Source organism: Chiloscyllium punctatum, chromosome 6, assembly GCF_047496795.1.
Source record: "Chiloscyllium punctatum isolate Juve2018m chromosome 6, sChiPun1.3, whole genome shotgun sequence".
In the NCBI taxonomy this organism is placed as follows: Eukaryota; Metazoa; Chordata; class Chondrichthyes; order Orectolobiformes; family Hemiscylliidae; genus Chiloscyllium; species Chiloscyllium punctatum.
The window spans coordinates 48,192,784-48,216,551 of NC_092744.1; the positions used below are offsets into that span (position 1 = coordinate 48,192,784).

At 37.6% G+C, this 23,768-nt stretch overlaps 1 protein-coding gene across 4 annotated transcripts in view; it reads left to right on the plus strand.

The window, feature by feature from the left end:
- The window catches only part of tbl1xr1a (TBL1X/Y related 1a), a 179,464-nt gene that overhangs the window by 132,687 nt on the left and 23,009 nt on the right, over positions 1-23,768 (plus strand). For all 4 annotated transcript variants that reach the window (XM_072572589.1, XM_072572588.1, XM_072572591.1 and 1 more), the window contains 10 exons: positions 2,365-2,458; positions 4,821-4,918; positions 6,437-6,582; positions 8,841-9,060; positions 14,451-14,583; positions 14,852-14,993; positions 17,821-17,884; positions 18,969-19,066; positions 19,185-19,245; positions 22,373-22,494. In XM_072572589.1, the coding sequence (XP_072428690.1) occupies positions 4,861-4,918; positions 6,437-6,582; positions 8,841-9,060; positions 14,451-14,583; positions 14,852-14,993; positions 17,821-17,884; positions 18,969-19,066; positions 19,185-19,245; positions 22,373-22,494 (1,044 nt within the window). In that variant the 5' untranslated portion in view covers positions 2,365-2,458; positions 4,821-4,860. The remainder of the gene's footprint in view (positions 1-2,364; positions 2,459-4,820; positions 4,919-6,436; positions 6,583-8,840; positions 9,061-14,450; positions 14,584-14,851; positions 14,994-17,820; positions 17,885-18,968; positions 19,067-19,184; positions 19,246-22,372; positions 22,495-23,768) is intronic.

A 23,768-nucleotide genomic window follows, 5' to 3' on the forward strand; every position in this document is an offset into this window, starting at 1 on the left:
GGGGAAGAGAAACTTATTGACTAATTGAGCTACATTCATGTCAAAGTTGGAAACCCTGATCAAGCCTGGCCTCATACCTTAGCTAGATAAGTTCCATTTTAACAGTATATCATAAAGAGAGACTAATCTAAACTACGTGAAAAAGGTCATGAGGTAACCTCGCTCAGCTAACATGCCCAGTACCATTTGTCCTACAAAATGGCCTTTCTAAATATTTCTTAGATTCCCAAAATGCAAATTAACTTCATAACATTCCCGGATCTCAAGCTCCAGGGAACAACACACAAGACACTCAGTCCATGGCAAGCAAGTGTACACTCAAAGCAGACCACAAAGAGTTAATCTGTCCACCAGCTTCTGTCCTGTGTCTGTCTCCCCTTCTCTCTCTCCCTCTCTCTCTGTGTTGCTCTCTCTTCCGTTGTACTATTGTTCTATTACGAGTATGTTCCACTCAGCTGATTAAATTACAAGTTATTTTCTTATTGAGTATGAGTTTTGATAAGAGTCTTCAATATAAACCAGAATTTGTTATCCAACATTCAACTGTAAAATGTACACAGCTTCCAGCCCTTGGGGTCAAAAGGAAATACTGCTGCACATTCCACAAGTGAACAATGCTATCACTTTATTTACACTAATCCATTGACACTAAGAACAGATATCCTTAATTCTTCTGAGCAAATGCCCTGCCCCCTTGGTCAAGCACTTTCCTGCATGTCCTGTTTAGTTCTAATGTGTGTAGCAGATAGGTCAAATGTAAGGCGACAAACTTTCTCAATCCTTAAATGTATCTATCCTATTAACTTCAAACACTCTTTGTGGCAGCAGGTTCCACATTTTTGGGTGGTTAATATGTTTCTTCTAAAGTCCCTTGGTGGATTTTTAAAAAAAATGAACTATCTTGGATTGATAGTCTCAAGTTATGTTCTCTATAATGGTAAATATTCCTATGTTTCTATATACTGTTTATTATTGTAAAACTTCAATAGATGGTCCTCAGATTTCTACCTTCCAGTGAAGAGACCCAACCTGTTAATCAATTTCCGATATGGTTATCTAGGCATTTTTTAGTTTTATACCTGTAAATCTTCTCTACACCCTCCCGAGTGTTCCTATCTTTTTTATAAACTGGCGACCAGAATTGGTCTTAAAGGTGATATTTCCTCAGTATTCAATTCTGTTGCTCTAAAAAATGAAGTCTAGTTTTATTTTAGTTTTTTAATATGTGGCTCAACTTTGTGGTTGATATATTTGTACTGTATGATTCCTTCTTGAGATTCCTTTATTGCCATATCCTGTTTAGATTTGTATCTGTTTTCTTCATACAAAAATGCACTGTCACATTTAGTCTATGTTGAATTTCATTTGCCTGTTCACTATCTTAATAATAGGAAGGTACAAAGCTCTTGGGAGGCAAAACAGGGATTGCTAGGATGAGGAGAAAGTGAGGACTGCAGATGCTGGAAATCAGAGTCGAGAGTGGGATGCTGGAAAAGCATAGCAGGCCAGGCAGCATCCAAGGAGCAGGAGAATTGATGTTTCGGGCAAGAGCACTTCATCAGGAACGAGGCTTGTGAACCGAGGGGGTGTAGAGATTGCTAGGATTAGTTTTGATTTGTAAACTGTTGGTACGGACTCGGCATGTCAAATGGCCACTTACTGTGCTGATAACCTTTATACTTTGATGTGAGCTTGAATATTCAACAGAACAGAGAATAATACATAGTGTTTCTCAAAAGTTCATATGGTTTCGAATATGCCTTTCTTATAATGAATTAATTGGGACAGTAAACTAAAACACTTCTATTTTGCAGAATATTTGTATTCACTAGCTGACATTAATCTGCACTCGTATTTAATTTTCCTATTGTTTATTGTATTTTATCCAGTAAAACCTCTGGCTTGATATCCAAGGAAGTAGTTAATTAAAAGCTTTAATCTGTAATATCTGATAGATTTTCACGAGGTCTGTAGTATATTATGTCTAAACTCTGATTCAGAGTATTAGAACAGAAATAATAGCCCAAAAATGGCACATTAAAAGTTGCTCTTGCTGTTGTCTGAGAAAGTAAATGTGTAACATACGTTAAGATGATGACCTTTTCATCGTGTCAACTTGGGTTTAAATTCAGGCCATATTTATTGAATCAAAGCAAAATTCCACTGGGGTTGACTTCACAATACCTAATTGTTGAGAAAATCTGAACAAAAGGCTGCTGGTAGATAACTGAAGAAAATGGTGATGCACATTGTCCTCTTGGTACTTAAAAGCTTTATTGGTGTTACTACATGTGCCGCTTCCATTTTCCTTTTTGAACTCTTGCACAAAGTTAGTAACACATTTTGTTTGTTTTTTCTTTCTAGCTTTACCACATGTCTAGTGACCGAAGGTGACGTGAAACATAGATCCTTAATCGTCCTGAGTGTTCAGAATGTGTTGCTAGCCTATTCATGAAAGGTGAGAGTTAATGATCTTTTTAAAGAGCATGCAGCTATTGGTTTTCTGAATGTATTTATCTTGGCTAAACACAATTTTCTTCTGACAGCATTTAGATTAAAAGGAGCTTACTAATATACTTGCATGCACTAACATTGTTGAGGTGAGTTACTACAACTGTTTTGGAGGGAAGTTGAAAAGCCAATTTTAATCATATTTCACACCTTTTTCAAAGAGAAAATAATTGATGCAAGATGAAATCGTTATATCCAGGGCTTGCTAGATCATAGATCTACATAATATCTATTCTGGGTCCTCCCTTCAAAGTTCAGACTTTCTCTTGAGAAAGGGCGACCCTTTTAAATTCCAGTGTGCTTAGTTACAAATTTCCAGTGGAATGATTGGTAAACAAGTATAGTCAACAATGTTGGGACAGTGCGTTAAATGGTCCTGTTATAATTTGAGGCACTTTTCAGTTTTTGTTTTAGGCATTCTCAAGACAAAGGCTAGCTTTTGTAACAGGCACTTCATATATATTGAAATTTAAACTTGTATGCTAGGTAATTAGATGGTGACCCTCTAAGTGAAATGTAAATGATGTTTCTCTTGAACTCTTCAAAATCACCAGAAAGTATCAACACGGCAATGTGTGTGGTTCAAATCAAAACACACCAGCATGGGTTTTTGTGGTCAGCAGTAAAACGGCAATAATTGTCATTGATTGCACAACAAAATGTGAATGTATCTGATTAATAGGGCACAATGAGAACTATCACTTACTGTAGCAAGGTCTATCATCAAGCGAAATATTGAAGTCTTCCAATGTGGTATGTGGTCAGTGAAACCACACACCTAGTGACATCAGAAGCTGATGAACCACCTCATGAGGTCAGTCTTCAGCTCAACCACAGAACGACAGACCCAGAGAGAAATACAGGAGGAGTGAATTGAGAAAAGTAGCAGCAACACACTGAGGGGGAGCCTACGACTCCAAGGGTAAGGCTTAGATGGAGGTAAACTGGTGCCTCTGGTCTGTCCATTCATCGCTCTGTTTAATACCTTAATTGTGGGTGTTACTTCCCTTACTCCCATCCTTTAAAACAAGGGTCAAGCCCAGCTGTATATATCCTCCCAAACATCTCCTTTGATGAAACTGACCTCCCTGCATGCAAGGACACTGAATTTGACTTATGACTCATAAAAGCAGCCAGGAAAGTAATAGCCAACCCCAGGTCTGGCTCAAACTGGAAATGAGTGGGAGAAGCTCCAGTTTTTGCAACTTCGGAACGTGTTTCCTTGTTTGTGTTGCAAAGCTCAAGAAAATATTTTGAGCATTGCACAAGATTGTAATAATACGTGGTGCATCTAGATATATTGACTGCATGATGAATGTTTGTTTATTAACAGATTAAACAAAAAGACAGTCTATAACTTCATAATTTGTGTGGAATATCCCAGGCTCTGCCCCAGCAAACATTAGTTTAAGGAAAATAGGCATGAAAATCACGGTAATTATTAAGCGCTCAGTCCAAATTCCCAAGATATCTTAATGTGGCCATGAGCCCCATGATTGATAACTGCAAAATTTGATTTTGTTTAAGAGCATGAGACCTAGAAACAAAATGATTGAGACTGAGGAGAGTAATAAAAAATATAATTTTTAAAAAAACATATTGTTGAGTTATACTACAGGTATGAATGCTCGCAGCCCCAAAAGTAACTTTCATAATTCAACCATGTGGCTCTTTGAAAAAGACATTTGGAAGACACTTGAGTCCATGCAATTGTGAAAGTTGTAATGAATGTAGTCTTTAAAACTGCATTTTTTTTTAGATATTTGATTGAATTTTTGTGGCATGTAATATTTTGAATATATTATCAGTTTTTTTACACTATATTATTCATTCTAATGTGGCATTACACAATATGCCCCTGTACAATGTGCAGATGTTTTGGCTAGAGAATGCTGAATCCTAAATTGTGTTGGATGTATAACATTATTAGTTGTATATATTCCAGAATTATGCTACATACACCTTGTGATTTTTATATAGTGGTTAATAGATAATTTTAAGAATAACCAAATTAACATTTTAATATCAATGTGGAAGCTCTGGCTTGCACATTTTCACAGTAAAACCGGAGAAGTTTATGATAATTGAACAATTCAATCTTTTAGAAGATTGAATTGCAGCAACTGCTGTTCAGGATATCACAGCTGAGCAATATTTAATCGAAGTATAATAGCTTATTATGGAACAATCTTCTTGCATATTAGCGAGCTGAAATAGAAATGAAATTGTATTGAAAATAAACCTCATTTTCTTTAGTACATTTACCAAATGATTTAGCAACTCTTACATTGTTTTATTTTAATATATAGGCTTACGCTGTAATGACCTGATGTTTAAGTGGGACTGAAGATGAGTATTAGCAGTGATGAGGTCAACTTTCTGGTATATAGATATTTGCAAGAGTCTGGTAAGTAATGAAAGAGGGCTTTGAAATGTTTGAATTATCTCTAGCTGTGATCTTGGCAGGAAAAAAAAGTGACTGTTTGCTGACCCTGGAGCTCAGGGTGCATTGGAGGGGGTGGGGGGAAAAGGATTATAGACCAGTCACTGAGGTCAAGTGTCAAAACGGGAGTGAGGGATTTTTGGTGTCTCCTCAATGTATTAATTAGGGCAGTGTTTTATTGTTGATGACTATTTTTTGAAAACTAATTTCACTCGTGCATTTAGTGTTGATGGGATGGCACGGTGGCTCAGTGGTTCATATTCTGCTGCACAGCGCCAAGCACCCGGGTTTGATTTCAGCCCCAGGCGACTGACTGTGTTGAGTTTGCACATTCTCCCCATGTCTGCATGGGTTTCCTCCCATAGTCCAAAATGTGCCAGCTAGGGGAATTGGCCATGGTAAATTGCCCGTGGTGTCCAGGGATGTGCATGTTAGGTGGATTAGCCATGGGAAATCCAGGGTTACAGGGATAGGGTGGGTCTGGATGGAATGCTTTTCTATCGGTCAGTGCGGACAGTGGGTTGAATGGCCTTCATGTCATAGGGATCCTATGATGAAATGATCTGAAGTAAGTACATGGCTTCCTTGTTTGCATATGTAAAGTGTTATGCCTGCTTCAGATTACTGTGTATAAAAGGTGCTCTACTTGCATGCTTGTTGCATGATATTTTATGCACACAGCACACAACGTGGCATCTGAAGAATAAGCACTTCATATCGCAATGTCTAGGCCTCTGCACACTTGCCGTGCATGCACCTTTTAAAACTAATGTCAACAGTTGAGATAGGATACGTACAGTATGCGCAGCACTGTGATTTCTAAACTACGCATTTCCTAACATCTTTTCACATGTCTCATCTTCATTGTTTCATTTCAGTGATTAACATTACACTATTATTGTTCTTTATGTAGGTTTGAATATTGGATTGGTGTTTAAGGGTGCTGTTGTCCTGAAAGGAACTTTTAGGGTTTGGGAGCTTTGGAAGGGTTAAAGTTATAAGAGTATGGGAGGTTCAGAGAATAGGGATAAAGAAAATTGTGTGGAATTGGGCACAAAACAATGGGTTCTGCAAGAATAGGGTGGGATAGGGAAGTTCTTGGGGAAATACTGGGAGATGTCCCAGAATCAGGGAATTTTGGAAATTTGGGATAAACGTTGGTTGATCACTAATTGCTGAAAACCGGTTTTGTGTTTTGGAGCAGTTCATAAAGTAGGAAGCATTTGTTAAGTTACTGGCGTAATCCATTTTTAGATGGATTTTGTTTAAAAATGCAAAATTGATATGAGTTACTGAGGTAAAATTGAGAATTATTTTTATTCAGAGACATATTCATTGATTTGGTTCATCAACAAACAAAATAATTTAAGTATTTGTCATTGGAGAAACAAAATATGATTTAAAAAATAATAATCTGTTTTTACTAATGTGTGTATGAAATGCATTTTTTAAGCTATCATTGTCTTTGTCTTTTTATCATAGGTTTTTCTCATTCAGCATTCACGTTTGGTATAGAGAGTCACATCAGTCAGTCTAATATTAATGGTGCCCTCGTGCCACCAGCAGCTCTCATCTCGATCATACAGAAAGGTTTGCAGTATGTGGAGGCCGAAGTCAGTATCAATGAGGTTGGTATCCAGCAAATTTGGGAGTGGACAACTAGAATATGGTATAAACAAAATGTGTGAGCTGTACATTTCATTCAGCTTTCTTGTAAAGCTCCTTTTTAAACAAAAACCTTGACTAAAAATTTCAATGCTAATTACGGTCATAACGTAAATATATTTTTATTCTTATGGAATTGCTTGAAATGAAATACATTTTTCAAGTATAAAACATGTTGACTGAAGTCTGTAATAAGTGAAAGAAATACATTGGGACAGAAGAGTTGTACGCTTCTGTGTCTGAAAATGTCTGCAATTATTTTAGGGAAAAGATGGATCAATTATGTGCAATAATTATTCCAGTAGGGGCAGGTTTTAGCTAATTATTTATTTTCATTAGTTAATTATTTATTTTCATTACTTAAGTTTTACTATTGTGTGATCGTGCTTTTTTTTGATTATCTATCTTGGATACAGTTTTGGCTATTATCTTTAAATTCCTTTGATAGTACCATTACAAGTCCTAAATCATGTCACAAAACAAAAGTTTTAAACTTCAAAGAAAATGTTTTGATTTCTTAGCCAAATGTTTGATTTCTTTTTAAAACTCAGATATGTGATCAGCTTTATCTCCCTTTGAGTGATGGTGTTTTATCTAATTTGAATTCAAAATCTTAAACTTGTCAATTCTTAATTGATGTTTTAGTTAAATATATTTTAGAACTGAACAAATTTTATTCTTTTTAAGTTTGACAGGTTTGTAGTCAAGTGTATAATACTTCAAGTTGATATTAATATCAAAATGTAAGCCCTTTTGCACAATGTCTCAGATGACTTCTCTTGCCATTGTGAGAAACATTCTTTCCTTGACACCTAGGCAGTCCTTCACGTTATCATTGCCAAATACTTTTTGATCTCTACTCCATTCCACTGCACCTACAGTAACAGATTCTCTGCATACTCCTACAATGTAATAATCCAAGGAAGTGTTCCCCTGTCTCTTACTTTTTCTCATCAACATACTGTCTGGCTGCATCAATCAGAAACATGAGTGCAGTTTCCTTATTGCGGTTAACATCAAGATGTACCACGCTGCCACCTCTCTTGATCTTACAGAGTATATTATGGTAGTTGAGGGCATTGCTTTCAACCCTTGCCATAAACTTAATGTTTTTTTTGTGCTATTTACTCAGGGTAGTCAAAATGTAAATGCCACTATCCCATGTAATTAAAAGTTGAACTTCAGACTTCTGATATCACAGCTTTGCATGTCTCTGGTCCTTGTCTTAGTGCCATTAGATGAAACATTTATATGTAACTTCAACTATTTTAAATATCCTATTTGCTGACATCCCATCCTTCATAAACTTCGTGTTGCACAGTACTCAGTCGTCCTAATCACCATTTATTCAACTTCCTTTCTCCTTGCTGACATATGTGTGCTTACTTTATCCTTATTCTTGTGTTTCTCCACAAATATCCCAAGCTCCTTCAGAAGTATATCAGACCTGTCCCCATTTTGTTTTCTGAAATGAGCAATTGCACAGTGCACCCTTTTGTTGCGACATCTTGTACTCTGATTTTTAAAGTTTTCTCAATCTGCTGTGCATCTCCACCTCTCTCCGATTATAGCTCAGTGTTCACTCTTGGAACATTTGTAACAACTACATAAATACAAGCTGTTGAGAATCATTAATTTCCCATTTCTGTAATAGCCACTTATTACGCTATAGAATAAAGCCGGTTTCCGTTTCTCTTGTACTAACTTAAATGTTATCGTTTTGCTAACTTCAACAAGTTATTAGTGCTTTCTGGTCATAGTTGTTAAGCTGGTTTGGCCTTTTTTTGGGTTGTGATTTCTCTCTTTTGTTTAAGTGCCCTTTATGCAGTGGCCAGTCAGCTGTGTTTCCTAATTACAATTCTGAATTTGACAAACTTGGATCACGTACACAATAGTTGTATCATAAGGTCTGCTAGTCTGTTGAATTGAAGTTTGCAAACAACTGCATCCAAGAGAGAGGTTTTTTTTAATATTGTGGATTTATGTACTTAATTTTGACTTCATGCAAGTTATCAGCAATACATTCCATATATTGCTGCCATGTAGAAAAAAAGTCTAAATTGTGAATATGCAGTTTACTTAAAGTTGTCTGGTATATGTTGTTTTGTTATGTAATCTTTTTGTCATGGTATCCAATTGAAGACTATATGGATGAAATATTTTGCTTTAATGTTAAGGAAATGCAAGATTGTTATCCTGAGTCATCGTTTTTTTATTCTAGGATGGCACACTATTTGATGGGCGACCCATTGAGTCCCTTTCTTTAATTGATGCTGTAATGCCTGACGTGGTGCAAACAAGGCAGCAAGCTTATAGGGACAAGTTGCAGCAACAACAAGCAGCAGCAGCCGCTGCTGCAGCTGCAGTCAGTCAACAAGGGGCTGCAAAGAATGGAGAGAATACTGCAAATGGAGAGGAGAATGGAGGACACACAGTGACTAGTAAGTATAAATTAAAACAAAAACGTACAATTTAAATTATGCTTTTCTGTGGGATTCTTTGTATCTTTAGGGAAACATGAACAAATTTAAAACAAGCATTTTAATGCCTGGTTTAGGCACTTGTAAAAAAAAAATTGGACTGTGACAAACGTAATATGCATCATGTGTATTACAGTCAGTTTCTACTGAGGTCAAATGAGCAGTCCATAAAATTTACTTTCAAGTGGCATATTGCAGATTCTTTTACTTACCATATCAGAGAGCCAGATGGAGCACAGTGGCTCAGTGTTTAGCAGTGATGCCTTTCAGCGATGGGGCCTGGGTTCAATTCTAGCCTCAGGCAACTGTGTCTGTATGGAGTTTGCGCATTCTTCCAAAAGTCTGTGTGGGTTTCCTCCGGGTGTTCCAGTTCCTTCCACAGCCTGAAGATGTGCAGGTTAGGTGGATTGGCTATGGAAATTCAGGATTACAGGGTAGAGAGTGGGTCTGGCTGGGATACTCTTCAGAGAGCCAGTATGGATTTGATAGGTGGAATGACCTGTTTCCGGACTAAGGAGATGCTATATTCTATTCTATTCGATTCGATTCTGTTCTTTGCTCTGTATTAAAACTGTAGCCTGCTGCCAGCCATTTCTGGCCCCATTTACCAATTGTCCTTCCTATCATTTCACATTTATCTGATGACCGCACCCCACCTGGCAATATAGCAGCCATCCAGCAGGTTATCTCATGATCCACAAATGGATTCTGCTTCTGTGAAAGGTACCTATTGCTTCCTGTGTGAGGTTCCCTTGAAACTCTTACATGCTTTATGCAACTGCAATACGCCACCTTGTATGAACAGCCACAATTTATTTCAGCAAGTACCGGCTTTTCGAGGACCACTTAACACTCTTCACGTTGCTCTCTAAACAAGGGAACCATCCTCCCTTTATACAAGGTTTTACATCACAGTCAGTCATGCACACAAGACATAACCCCCTGCCACTCCCTCATAGGCACATAACACCCAAAAACAATGTAAAGTGATTAGATTATTTCCAGAAATAATGTGTGATTAGATTGTTTCTCCAAATAGTGTGTGATTAAATTATCACATCCTGCCTGCAAGACTGAAAAACACCCCCCACCTGGTACATCCAATTTCTTACACGTCAGCAGAACAAATTAACCCTTTAACATCACATTCCCTCCTTTTATCGTTCCATGATAACCAACTAAATGGGGCTGAAAAAGGCACTACCAGCTTATTCATAAGAATCTGACAATCAGTATTTAAGCAAGTTATTAACACATAACATACAATGATTATAACAACAATAATTACCAGTCCATGCAGTAGATTGGTTCCCCCGAATCCTCCCATGTGGGGAAAAAAGTGTTCACCAGTAGAGTTCTTAAATCCACAGTCCTTAGTGACCTCTCCATCCCCTGCTAGTTGAGTGGAAACGAGCCAGTTATCCAAAATCTCCTTCAATAAATTCCATCCTGAAAACAAAATCCAGTCTGGCAGGGGTCAGTTCTGTTGTGTGCAGTGGTTAGGGAATCCAAGCCTCTGGAAATGCAGGGATCAGTTTTATTGCTGCAGAGTCATGGGGTCCTGTGTAATGAAGTGTGCCCCCAAGGCAGGGTGATAATTTGTGGGGTTAGGTGTAGCCATCAGTTTGCTTTTGGCCATCTTTATGTTCGCCTTTGCAAATTCCAACTGGAGAGTTTGAGGATTTTTGGGATCAAATTTCATGCTGTTTAATGTATTCTTTGCTGCTTCTGCTCCCACTCTGCTGTCAAGTGTAACAAAGCCACTGTTGGCCTGATCAGTGAAAATTTATATCCCTTAAATGGTTGAAAGAGAACATAAAACTCATGTTGTTTAATATCCATAGGAAGGCCATTGACAAAAAGCCTATGGATCTCCTCTACACTGTTGTTAGCTTCATCAGTTTTCGTGCTCATGACTGGGGGGCTGATTGAATCTGTTGTGACCCCCTATTCTGGGTAGTCGATGCTGGTGCTGGGAGAGCAGGAGGGGTCGGCAGAATGGGTACGATACATCCCGGGGTCAATTGTCTATCAGAAGCGCTGAGCAAGGTTCCCAGGAATGTGACTTGGTGCTGAGTGTGCAATGGGTACCATTTCCAAGGGGCTGGGTAAGTGGAGTGGGACTTGGATCAGGTTGTGGAGGCAGGCAGTGGTCCGAAGGTGTGCTTTACCTGTGAATGAAGAAACTTTAGAGACTATGTTAGCAGCTGAAAGTATCTTTGCACTTCCTCTCTCTTTCAAACCTCCTTGCCAAGCTGGGTATCAGTATGAAGTCAATAAGCATTGGTAACAAAGCATCCCGTATACACGCGAATGGAGTGATCCAGAGGCCATTTAGTGCAGAGTGCGAGCACCCATGCGTCTTCCGTATTTGTTTTTCTGAGTCAGGACAGCCCCTGTAAATGCTGCACAGTAACAATATCTGGTATGCCCGTTGTTTTTGAGGCAGGTGATTGATTTAGTGCCTGCCAGTTCATAGAGGACCCCATAGAATTGTGCACTGTTGCCGTGACTTTGGCAGCTTGATCAGCTCTGGCATCGCCAGTGCTGATGTCTGTATTGTCCATTACATGGGCAGCACATTTGATTATGGCCAATTGCTTGGGGAGGAGGATGGCTTTGAAGAGAGTTTGGGCATATAGTGAGTTCTGAATTGATCTCCCTGAGGAGGTCAGAAATCTACATTGCGACCATAGCTGGTCATTGGTATCGTTATTTTGAAACATCATTGGTAGACCAGACATGTCAGGAGGTACCTCCATTTTATTCCCAGTTGATAGTCCAGCTTGGCGTTTCAACTCTGATTCCTTATTTTGCCTCTCCTTTCTCAGTTTTTCCTGTTTTTCTGTACTCGTATCATAATCCTCACACTGACTCTTCAGCACCTACCAAGACTTAGGGTTTCCCTCGTGATCACACACTCTGATCCCTCTTTGACGTGCATTATTCTCCCAGCTGGCCTGTTTAGGTTTATTTGTTATTTCCTCGGCAGTCTTTCTCCATGTGGATATTAAAGGTTTCCATTTAGTCCCAAATTGCCGCCTCTTGTTTTTAAACATTTATCTATGTCCAAAGTTCCTTCTATCGGCCAAATTTCATTTCCCAATTTTTTTATTTAAACATCCTGACAGGCCCCCGAACTGTTCCTCATTTTGCACGTCATCCCGGCATAACCAATGCAAAGTGCCTCCGGCACCTGACTTATCCAATGTCTATCCCATTTTTACAATCTCAACTTCCTAACTTATCTCTATATACTGGTCCAGTGTCCTCAGCCTCCACACCCACTATAGGGTGGGTCTAAAGCATGGTGATTGAGATAGACACAGTATAGTAGTTATCCTTTATCTATGTACTATGTTCTGCGGCTCAAACCCTGCTATTAGAGGACTCTAACCTCCGAATTCAGGGGGTCTCCAGCCTCTCTAGGATGAACTCATTGGGGTACAAGTGTGTAAGTTATCTCAGAGATTATGTCACTACGGAGTCCTAAGGGATGAGGAGTCGACTGAGTGATCGGTTTAGTGAGAGCGATCACGGTAAATCTTAGTTAGTGGGACCATTTGTCTCACGTTACTGTCACGCAGGTGATCACTTAATCCGCCTTGCAGCTCCATATATGTTGGACTCTTGTCACCAAATGTTAGGTTCCCTTTTTGAGATTCTTGCATGCTTGATACAACTGAAATATGCCAACTTTTGTGTAAAGCTATGATTTATTTCAGCAAATACCACCTTTTAGAGGATCACTTAACACACTTCGTGATGTTTACGGAGGGTGTCAAGTGAGGCTTTTTGAAAAAGGGAACCATCCTCCCTCATGCACACAACACACAACCCCCTGTCACTCCCCCATAGTCACATAACGCCCAAAAACAACATAAAGTGATTAGATTATTTCTCAATACAGTGTGAGATTAGGTTATTCCTTAAAACAGTATGTGATTAGGTTATCACATCCTGCCTGCAAGACAGAACAACACCCCCGAGGCATCCAATTTCTTACATGTCAGCAGAACAAATTAATCCTTTAACATCTCACCTGTTCCATTCACAATCCAATTTCTAGGTCCAAGTGTCCTGTACTGTTTTATCTGAAACATATTGCATGTCATTCTGCTTGCAAGTGAACTTCTTTCTTAGGAATTTAAATAATTTTGCAAAGAAGGAATGCATTATTTGGACTTGTCTCTCGACCCAGTCCTTTCAGTGCTCTGTTACAGCTTCCCAAGAGAGCTCACGCTGTTCAGATCTAATGTTGAAACCAATGGGATTGACATAAGGAAGATGTCTAAAGTTTGAGGTGATACAGAAGCAAACTGATAATTCAAAAAGTGAAATGTCAACTGACCTCTGCTCCGCCAAAGCTTCTTGACGCAAATATATCCAGTTTTTTGATTTGTATTGCTTTCTGATTTCTAGCATTTGCACTGTTGTGTTTTTTGTTTTATGTTAGGTTGTGTTTATTGTATTTCTCACTGATTCATATGGTAAGCAAAAATAAGAAGTAAAAGTTCTTGAATTTCACCTGCCCTTTTTAAGGCAAATTTATTGCAGCGAAAGCAATAAATATGGATGATTTGGAGATGCCGGTGTTGGACTGGGGTGTACAAAGTTAAAAATCACACAACACCAGGTTATAGTCCAACAGGTTTAACTGGAAGCACTAGTTTTCGGAGCGCCACTCCTTCATCAGGTGGTTGTGGAGGACACAATTGTAAGACACAGAATTTATCGCAAAAGTTTACAGTTTACATTGCACTGTAAACTTTTGTTATAAATTCTGTGTCTTACAATTGTGTCCTCCACAATCACCTGATGAAGGAACGGCGCTCCGAAAACTAGTGCTTCCAATTAAACCTGTTGGACTATAACCTGGTGTTGTTTGATTTTTAATAAAATATGGATACTTGCAAACCAAAAAGTAATTGTTTTGTATATAAAATTCTATTGATCAAAACAACTAAATTGCATTTTGTTTTGTAATTTAAATAAACCTGATGTTTCTACATTATGGAGAAATCTGAAAAGGAATGCTTTAAAAGATATTCCATAAATTATAAGTAGTTTATCTTATTGTTTTGTACTGAATAATTGCTTCAAGTTGAGTTGTATTGTCCAGAATTTATTCAGGGTACTTTTAGCTGTTAGAAATTTCAGTCAAGTGCATTTAATTTATATTGCTGGAATGTCCCTATTGATTCACAAACCTAGGCATGATTGAAGTAAAGTATTTCAGAACATCCAATTGATATCTGACCTCTTGGAATGTTTTCATTAATCTTTCAGTCTACTTTTCCATGCTAATTGCTCAAAAGATTTTAATTCTTTCATTTCTTTTATATAAATAGATAACCATACAGATATGATGGAAGTTGATGTAGATGTGGATATACCATCCAATAAAGCTATGGTATTGCGTGGACATGAATCAGAGGTTTTCATATGTGCCTGGAATCCAGTCAGTGATCTCTTGGCATCTGGGTAAGTTTTTAAAAAAATTGATGATTGTTTATATATTAATGGCCAAGCCATATCAGACTGTTTGATAAAGAATTGTTTATTAACACTCACTTTCAAATCTATCAGATCTGTATAAAATATCAACTTTGTAAGCTCTTTTTGTCAAAATTTGACAAATGTCATTCATAGCAAATTGTTTTCAAATGCCCCTCATATTTAAGAAAGCATTCTGTACCAATTTATAAGTTGCAGCTTAAATGTGATTTTATTTTTAAAATTTATTCTCCAGATCAGGAGACTCAACAGCACGGATATGGAATCTTAGTGAAAATAGTAGTGGTGGACCCACTCAGCTCGTACTTAGGCACTGCATAAGGGAAGGAGGGCAAGATGTACCAAGCAACAAAGATGTCACATCTTTAGACTGGAATGTAAGTGATGAATCTATCCAATCTGTACTATGTAAAATTCGTAATGATTTTAATAATTATATTGCAAAGTTAAATTATAAATAGATGCACATGTAATTCGTCAAGGGCTTATGCCCGAAACGTCGATTCTCCTGCTCCTTTGCTGCTTGACCTGCTGCGCTTTTCCAGCAACACATTTTTAAATTCTTAATTTCAACGTAAAGATTCCTACTTGCTGGAAAATTGAGACTTTTAGATCAAACATAGAACATTACAGCGCAGTACAGGCCCTTCAGCCCTTGATGTTGCGCCGACCAGTTTATATTCTCCTGTCTGTATTCTAAAATATAAATTTTGGACAGATATCAACTGTGCATTATACACTGATTTTACACTATCTCAATCAACTCCACTGTTGATAGACCAATTCATTTTCACAAGCCACTCATAGCAATGAATTTCCCACCCACTCTCTGCTTACTACTTAAAAGTAATGCAAATGCATGCCTGATTTATACAAAATTACCGATTACAAAGATTCAGAAATTGGTGTGCTTCAGATTTTTCAAAGAGTATTCTTGGCAGCATTTCCTAGCATAATTTGGATTGGGCTTCTTTGACTCTGAAAGCAGTCGGCCCTGTGTATGCAGCACTCTATCTGTATCGGGATGTTTGTGTATTTCATCTTTTACACTCCTCTGTTGCTGACACAAAATAATTTTGCATTCAGTTTACTAAACTATATAAATATATAAAATGATGCAATATAAGGTATGTGTGGCACAGCACATGTACAAAATAATCATTGCCTAAGTTATATGCTGAGACCAGGGTCCTTACGCCCTTGGGGGTAGGTCAGCCACTCCTCAGCTACCTGCCTCAGATTGTTAGTTGGGGCATTAGCTCTTTAATTAGCATAGGAAGGGACTTCCATTAATTTCTAGGAGGAAATTCCTCCAAGAGCTGCTGGCTAATCAGAGGCTAGTGGCACTGCACAGTCGCATCCGAGGATATTAAAAGAAGTAGGTGCAGTGGATGCACTGGTAATAATCTTTCAGGAATCCTTAGATTCTGGAAAAGTATCAAAGGATTGGAAAACTTCCAATTTAATAACTTTATGTAAAAAGGGGAAGAGATAAAGACGCCAGTAACTATTGGCCAGTTAGCTTAATGTCCCTTATTATATTATAAAGGATGCAATAACAGAGTATTTAGAAAGATATAATGTGATGAAGTAAAGTCAGCATGGCTTCATGAAGGGGAAATAATGTCTCACAAGTGTACTAGAATTCTGTGAGGCGGTAAAAAGCAGAATAGGTAAAGGAGAAGCAAGAAATCCAATATATTTAGATTTATAGAAGGCATTTGATAGGGTAGCACAGATTAGACTACTTAATAAGATAAGAGCCCATGGTATTGGAGGTGGTATATTAGCGCAGATAGTGGATTGGCTAACTAATAGAAGATAGAGATTTGGGATGGGGAGGGGTTGCCATTTTGAAGATAAAAATGGCTTGTAGCTATTGGGAGTGCCGCAGGGGTCAGTGCTGAGGCAAAAATTGTTTACAAAATGTACTAATGATTTGGATGAAGAAGCTGAATGTACTATAGCTAAATTTAAAATGGGCGGGATGGTAAATGCTGAGGATGATGCAGAAACTCTGTGGAGGGATATAGACAGGTTAAGTTAGTGGGCAAGAACTTGATAGATGGAAAATAATGTGGGAAAATGTGAGGTTATGCACTTCAACACCTAGAATAGAAAAGTTGAACATTATTAAATGAGACTAGGCAGAAGAAAGCTATAGCAGAGAAGGTTTTGAGAGTCGTAGTGCACAAATCTCAAAAAAAAACTAGCATACAATTTTAACAGGTAACAGGGAAGGCAATTGAAGTATTGATCTTTATTTCGAAGGGAACGGAGCATAAAAATAGCAAAGTTTTGCTAAGTCAATGTAGGCACGAGTCAAACTGCAGCTGGAAAATTGTGAGCAGTTTTGGGCCCCTTATCGAAGAAAAGATATGCTGCTTTTGGAGGCGGTTCAAAGAAGGATCACTAGGCTAATACCATTGGAGAGGTTGAGTAGGTTGGGTATGTATTCAAAAAAAAAAGGCAACCGTATTGAAATATACAAGATTCATAGGGGGTGGGACAGATTGGATGCAGAAAGGTTGTTTACACTTGTGGGGTAACCTAGGACCAGAGGGTATAATCTCTCAATAAGGGGGTCACCCTTTTAAAAGGGGGATGAGGAAGAATTTCTTCAGTCAGAGAGTAGGGAATCTCTGAAATTCTTAACCATCCAGCTCCTAAAGTGCTCTATGGTAAAGTGTGTTCGTGGCTGAGATAGACCAAATTTTAATCAGTAAGTGAATCAACAGTTTGTGGGGAAAAGGCAGGAAAGTGAAATTGAATAAATCAACAATGATCTCCCAGATTAGTGGAGCAGACTCGATGGGCTGAATGGCCTACTTTTGTTCCTACATCTTATGCTTTTTTCAGTTTAGCAGTTAATTTAAGTCTTACCTGAACTGTTGGTTAATGTTTATCTCTAAATTGACAGTGACAGTGGTGTTTATTTACCCATGGTGGTCTTCGGAACAATCCCCAAACCTGTGTATCTGATGCCCAAGTGAATGGACTTGTACCCAGGTTCATTGGAAGGTGCTATGGAGCAAAAATTATTGTGTTTATTCTTCCCAATCCAATGATTTTGATCCTAGTGTAACGTTTAGATGCCATTTGTGTTAATAGAATTTATGATTAATATTCACCTCATTGCTGACAATGTAATTTGTTACAAGCTTAATTGGATGTAATTATTAAGATTATTCTCCATTGTCTTAGAGTGAAGGCACACTTCTAGCAACAGGTTCGTATGATGGATTTGCAAGAATATGGACAAAAGATGGTGAGTTTTATTCTTTATTTACTTGTGCCATTTTTATTTAATCCAGTTTCTGCCATTATGCTACATAAAATATAGATGTTTGTTCTTAGAGTATCACCCATGAAATAGCCTTTGGGAAGGCAGAAAACTTAGTTAAAGAAAATTTGTTTTGTGTTTCCCTTTTCACATGCCCACTGAGGAAATGCTTAGTCTTGTTGCTTCTTGTAACTTTTCGCATGAATTTGCAAGAATATCTGAAACTGTAGGATCAGTCGCACCACCAGTGATATGTTCATACCAGTGGGTTCCATTAACATCCAGAATAATTGCCCAATCAAAAACAAAAGCTGAAATTACTGGAAATAAAAGATCAGGTCTGGCAGCATCTGTGGATAGAAAACGAGAGTTTAATATTTTGGGTCCAGTGATGCATTTTCAGAACTGTTCTGAATTAACTGAAGATGAATTCCGAAAACAAATAGAATGCCCAGCATCTTAAGTGGATATTGACTTTTGAATTTCATTTAAAAACTAAATCTAATGTTATTTCCATTTTTTTTCCACAATAATGTGGCATTACTAACATTTCAGTAATATAAATGTATCACTACCAAATATATGCTTTGTAATTGTGTTGTAAAGTTCCATGGTTTTAGCTGTTTACCTCCAAAGCAAGATCTGTTGGTGATAGGAAATTGAATTGCTGTGCTTTTCACGAATAATGTGGTTCATCACAAGACTGTAGATCCAGTACTGCTGTGAAGATCCTTTGTATAGTAATTACTTTACAATTAATGCCAGATTTCCCTTTAAACTTTGACTATATAAATTGGTTTTTCACTGTAAAAATTGCCAGTACAAATTCAAAGTTTGTGAGAAGATTTGTAGCTCGGGTGCTCGTTGTTGTGGTTCTGTTCGCCGAGCTGGGAATTTGTGTTGCAGACGTTTCGTCCCCTGTCTAGGTGACATCCTCAGTGCTTGGGAGCCTCCTGTGAAGCGCTTCTGTGATGTTTCCTCCGGCATTTATAGTGCCAGTACAAATCTTGTAACTTGCTTCTCACTATTTTCATTTCTTTTCGTAACATATTCTTTGTCATTCTTTCAGGTAACCTTGCTAGTACCTTGGGTCAACACAAAGGACCTATATTTGCATTAAAATGGAACAAGAAAGGAAATTTTATCCTTAGTGCAGGAGTGGACAAGGTAAGATTCTGAAATAATTTAATTACTTCAACACAAGTAATGCTTTATTGCTTCAGAATAATGCATTCATTTTTGTAATTGCTTCTTGTGATTAATATATTGATTTTATTTAATGAAGACAACAATTATTTGGGACGCACATACTGGAGAGGCTAAGCAGCAGTTCCCTTTCCACTCTGGTAAGCTTTTAGAGAATTTTAATACTATATCTAAAACAAACTTATTTAAATTTGATTATTTTGATTAGGAATTGTTTTAGCATAGGATATAGCTAAGAGCTATTTGATTCCTGCCCTATTTGCTGAATTAATTAAGGTTGTCACTTTTGAATGGTATTCTGAGGATTCTCATTAACTTTGGAAGATGGCCTTAATCACAGACAGTGACTTACTGAAAGATTACTGTTTGTGAGCAGGATTCTGTTGAAATTTATAGGTGGATGTCAGCCAAAATTGCACACTATAGGCTCGCAATGTTTGCTTGTCTTTCTCTTAAAGACAAAAATTTAAAGTACTATACGGATTTCCTTTCATATATTTGCCTTGACATTGCTAATATTAGATTTTTTAAAGCATGCTTAAATCAATCCTTTCAGTAGTAGAAAAACAATGTAAAAATTATGTAAATGAAAGAAAGTTCACAAACATGAGCAGTGATACAAAAGCTATTTTTGTTCTTGCATGGAATATGTGTGTTGTTGTCGAGGCCTATGTTTGTTTCCCTGCCTTAATTTCCCTTGATTTGATTGGCATTCTAGACTATTTCAGAGGGCAGTTCAGTCGACCACATTTCTGTGGGTCTGAAATCACATGTAGGCCAAACCAAGTAAGAATGATATGATTAGTGAGCCAGATGTTTTTTCCTCCTATTTAGGCTGGTCAAAAGAGTCGCCTTCTTACAGTTTGAAATTTATGATGTTTCTTGATAGCTTTGAACCCATGTCTCCAGAGCATTAGCCTAGGGCTATGGGTGACTTGTTCACAGACAATGCTGCGGTGTCACCAATTCCTCTTTTAATACAAATGAGAAACTGCATTAATTGGGCAAATGAATTGGACAAAAAGAATGATAATATCAAACAATATTCATAGAACTTCTTACCTGCAATATTATTTACCTGTCTTCGAATCATAGAGTAATTCCCAACACTGGAGGAGCCATTCAATCTACTAAGTTAATGTTAGCGCTTTGTAGAGCAGTCCAGTCAATTCCATTCGCCTACTCAACCTTCATTGTTTGGCAAGTTTATTTTTTTTGTGTACTCCTCCAATTTGCTTTGAAATCATTAATCATCCCAACTTCTGCCTCCCTTGAGATCACTCTTTTTGGAAAAAATAGTCATTACTTAGACATACCTCACCCTTTTTCAATCCAGTGTAGTAGAAAGTGAGGACTGCAGATGCTGGAGATCAGAGGGTGCTGGAAAAGCACATCAGGTCAGGCAGCATTCGATGAGCAGGAGGATCGACGTTTCGGGTGTAAGGAAGCCTAATGAAGGGCTTATGCCAGAAACATCGATTCTCCTGCTCCTCGGATGGTGCCTGACCTGCTTTTCTTTTCCAGCACCACATTCTCGACCCTTTTTAAATCCAGGCTGGCTCTCTCTGATCCATTCATATTGTCATCATTTGTTGTGTATCCTTAATTTGCCTCTTCAATTGAAGGCAATTAAAAATCAGTAACATTGCTTGGATCTGAAGTCAACATGTAATGACAGGAAATTTTGTTTCTTGAATGACATTAGTGAACTAGATAGATGTGTTGTCACAACACTGATGATAGCTGTCATGCCTACCACTCTGAGATGATTTCAAGTTTATTAATTGAAAGTAAATTGCTAAAAAAACTTCAGCAATGAAATAATTTTTTAAAAAATGTCTCAAACTGATATTTTCATCAGCAATAGCTTCAGTATTTATTTTAGTGCCCAGTTTTCAAGTTGCATCCATTTTCATATGAGATTGTGCAATGTAAATCCATTTCTTATTTAAAATACAATAATTTACTAAATTTCAAGATTAAGGGAAATCAGTGTAGTATTTTTGAATTAGTTGTTCCCCAAAAATGAAATATTTTTGAATTAGTTGTTCCCCAAAGAAAATTGCTATATGCCAAAACTTGCATTGGTCTTCAATGAATTTAAGATGGTGGTCCATTGTAAATCCTTTGAAGGGCATTAAAGCATAGACTTAAATAAGTATTCTTAGCTGTAACCAGATTAAATCTACCAATCTTAGGTTGATAGACCATCATGAATTGAGAGATATAGTGTACTTAATATAAGTACATGCATGTAATCAAACAAAATCAGGAGCAGCAGTTTCTGAAAGAACAGTCAGATTTAACATTAAGTGGCTGTGCTTCCCAATGCAGTACAACCTCGATTATCCGAATTTTGGATGATCCAAACAAGATCTAGAGGTCCCCTTTAAAAACAGCATTGGGCAACTCAGCATTCAGTAATCAGTTAAATGGCATTATGGCATGCATTGCTGGATAACCGAGGCATGTTCGATAACCAGCACTAAAATTACCATTTGTTTATGTCAGATCAGTAATCAGTTAAACAGCATTATGGCGTGTATTGCCGGATAACTGACAATCATAAATTACTGCTTATTTACAATCAGATCAGTTATCCGAACAAAATACTCTTCGCCCGTCTCATTCGGATAATTGAGGTTGTACTGTCTACACATCAGTGTCTTAATTTTGGATGCAATTTGACTTTAAAACAAAAATATGATAGTAGAAATGGCAACTGTATTTTGAATTGTAATCATCACTAAGAATTATTTGGAACCCCATCATCTTGTTAGGGAGATATACCTGTTTGGCCACCAGAGGAAAATTTTTCGGATAGGTTTGTTGAATTTGAAATTAGACGAAATTTTCTCTCCTTGAATAACTCTGAACTGTTTGAGACATTTCCAATTTCAGCTTATATCAGAAAGTTACCACTAATGTGTACTTTTATTTCTGTAACTCATTTCCACAATTTCTTAATGTTGTTCTTGTGGGACAATTGAATATTTGACAAAATGGGCAATTGAAGATTGTTAACATTGGAGTTGGCTAAGTACACTGCACCATTTACACTGGCCCTGTAGTTTTATTTGTTCTAAATACTATTTGGAATTATCCTGAACATCCATGCTTTTCCATTTCAAATCAAATCTTTTAAAGTAGTACTTTTGAAAACCATTTCAATATTTTGAAACGCAAGAATTTACTTGTATTTGTATTGTAATATGTAATAATTATCAAGAGTTATATATTTTCCTCTTCTTTACTTTGCATTTACAGCTCCAGCACTAGATGTTGACTGGCAAAATAATAACACATTTGCCTCTTGCAGCACAGACATGTGCATCCATGTCTGTAAATTAGGTGCAGACAGGCCCATCAAGACATTCCAGGGACACACGGTAATAACTATCTAGAATTGGACAGCTTTGATTATTGACCTTTTTTTTTTCTTCATGTAACAGTGTGTAAATGATGTGGTATTGACCACTTAGACCAGGAGGCTTTAGAGTTGAACTCTGATCCACAAATAAGTAACTGAACTTAGCCCAAGTGACAAAAGGAATGCTGCAGACTAGAGTTGGGGCAGGGGGTTGGATAACAATAATGAGACCCATTCTTATACTTGGCTGTCCAATGATCCCTTTCGGAAAGCTGTTTGTCTTTGTGTTGAATATAGGATTAGGGCTTGGAAATTATCACAGTTGAAAATTTGCTACTGCTCATTATGTTGGGGCAACTGCCTAATGATGCAGAATACTGAATAATTGCTGAAACTTAAGAAACCCCACACTGAAAGATCAGTTAGAGCCTAAGAAGATAAGAAGTGAATGGGGATTCAGGAAATTGAAACTAATGAGAATTGCGTAACCTCGTGCAAGAATATCATGTCTGCCTTGCAGTATCTTTAATTAAATTCTCAAAATAGGCAAGAGCGTGAGACAAACTTACTTTCTCATCTTCACTGAAATTGTCTGCGTCAAAGTTTTCTTCAGTGATGATGGGTTTGTGATCTGCCAAAGCATTGGGTCCTTAATTTCGTTTGACAATGTTTATGTCCAGAGTCATAGAGCATAGAAATGGACCCTTCGATTCTGCTAATCCAGTTTTGTAGTTTGGGCTATGGCGCAAGTACTGGGGACTTCCTTATGCAATTTTCTGATATCAGCTTGCCTATTTTGCGGGAAGAAAATAGTGCAAAATGTGCAAACATGCTATTATGCAGAGTTACAGGTCTTTCTTTACTGAAGGTCCCATCGTCATAGAGTCATACAGCACAGATACAGACCCTTCAGTCCAAACTGTCGATGCTGGTCAGGTTTCTCAAACCAAACTAGCCCTGCTTGACTGCGTTTGGCTTATTTCCCTCTAAATGTACCTGCCCAAATGTCTTCTAAATGTTGTAACTCCACCTGCATCTTCTACTGGTAGTTCATTGCACACACAAACCACCCTCTGGTCCCTTTTTGCATCTTTTCCTCCCACCTTTAAAATATGCCCCCTGGTTTTGAATTCGCCCTTCCAGGTGGTTGAAGTTTGAAAGATGTCTCAGAAACTTAGGTGTTCTGCTGTACTTTTAGATGGTACACATTGGTGTCAGTGTGCATCACTGGGAGAAGGTTTGAATGCATACTGTGGTGGATTGGGCACCAGTGAAGCAGATTATTTTGTCCTT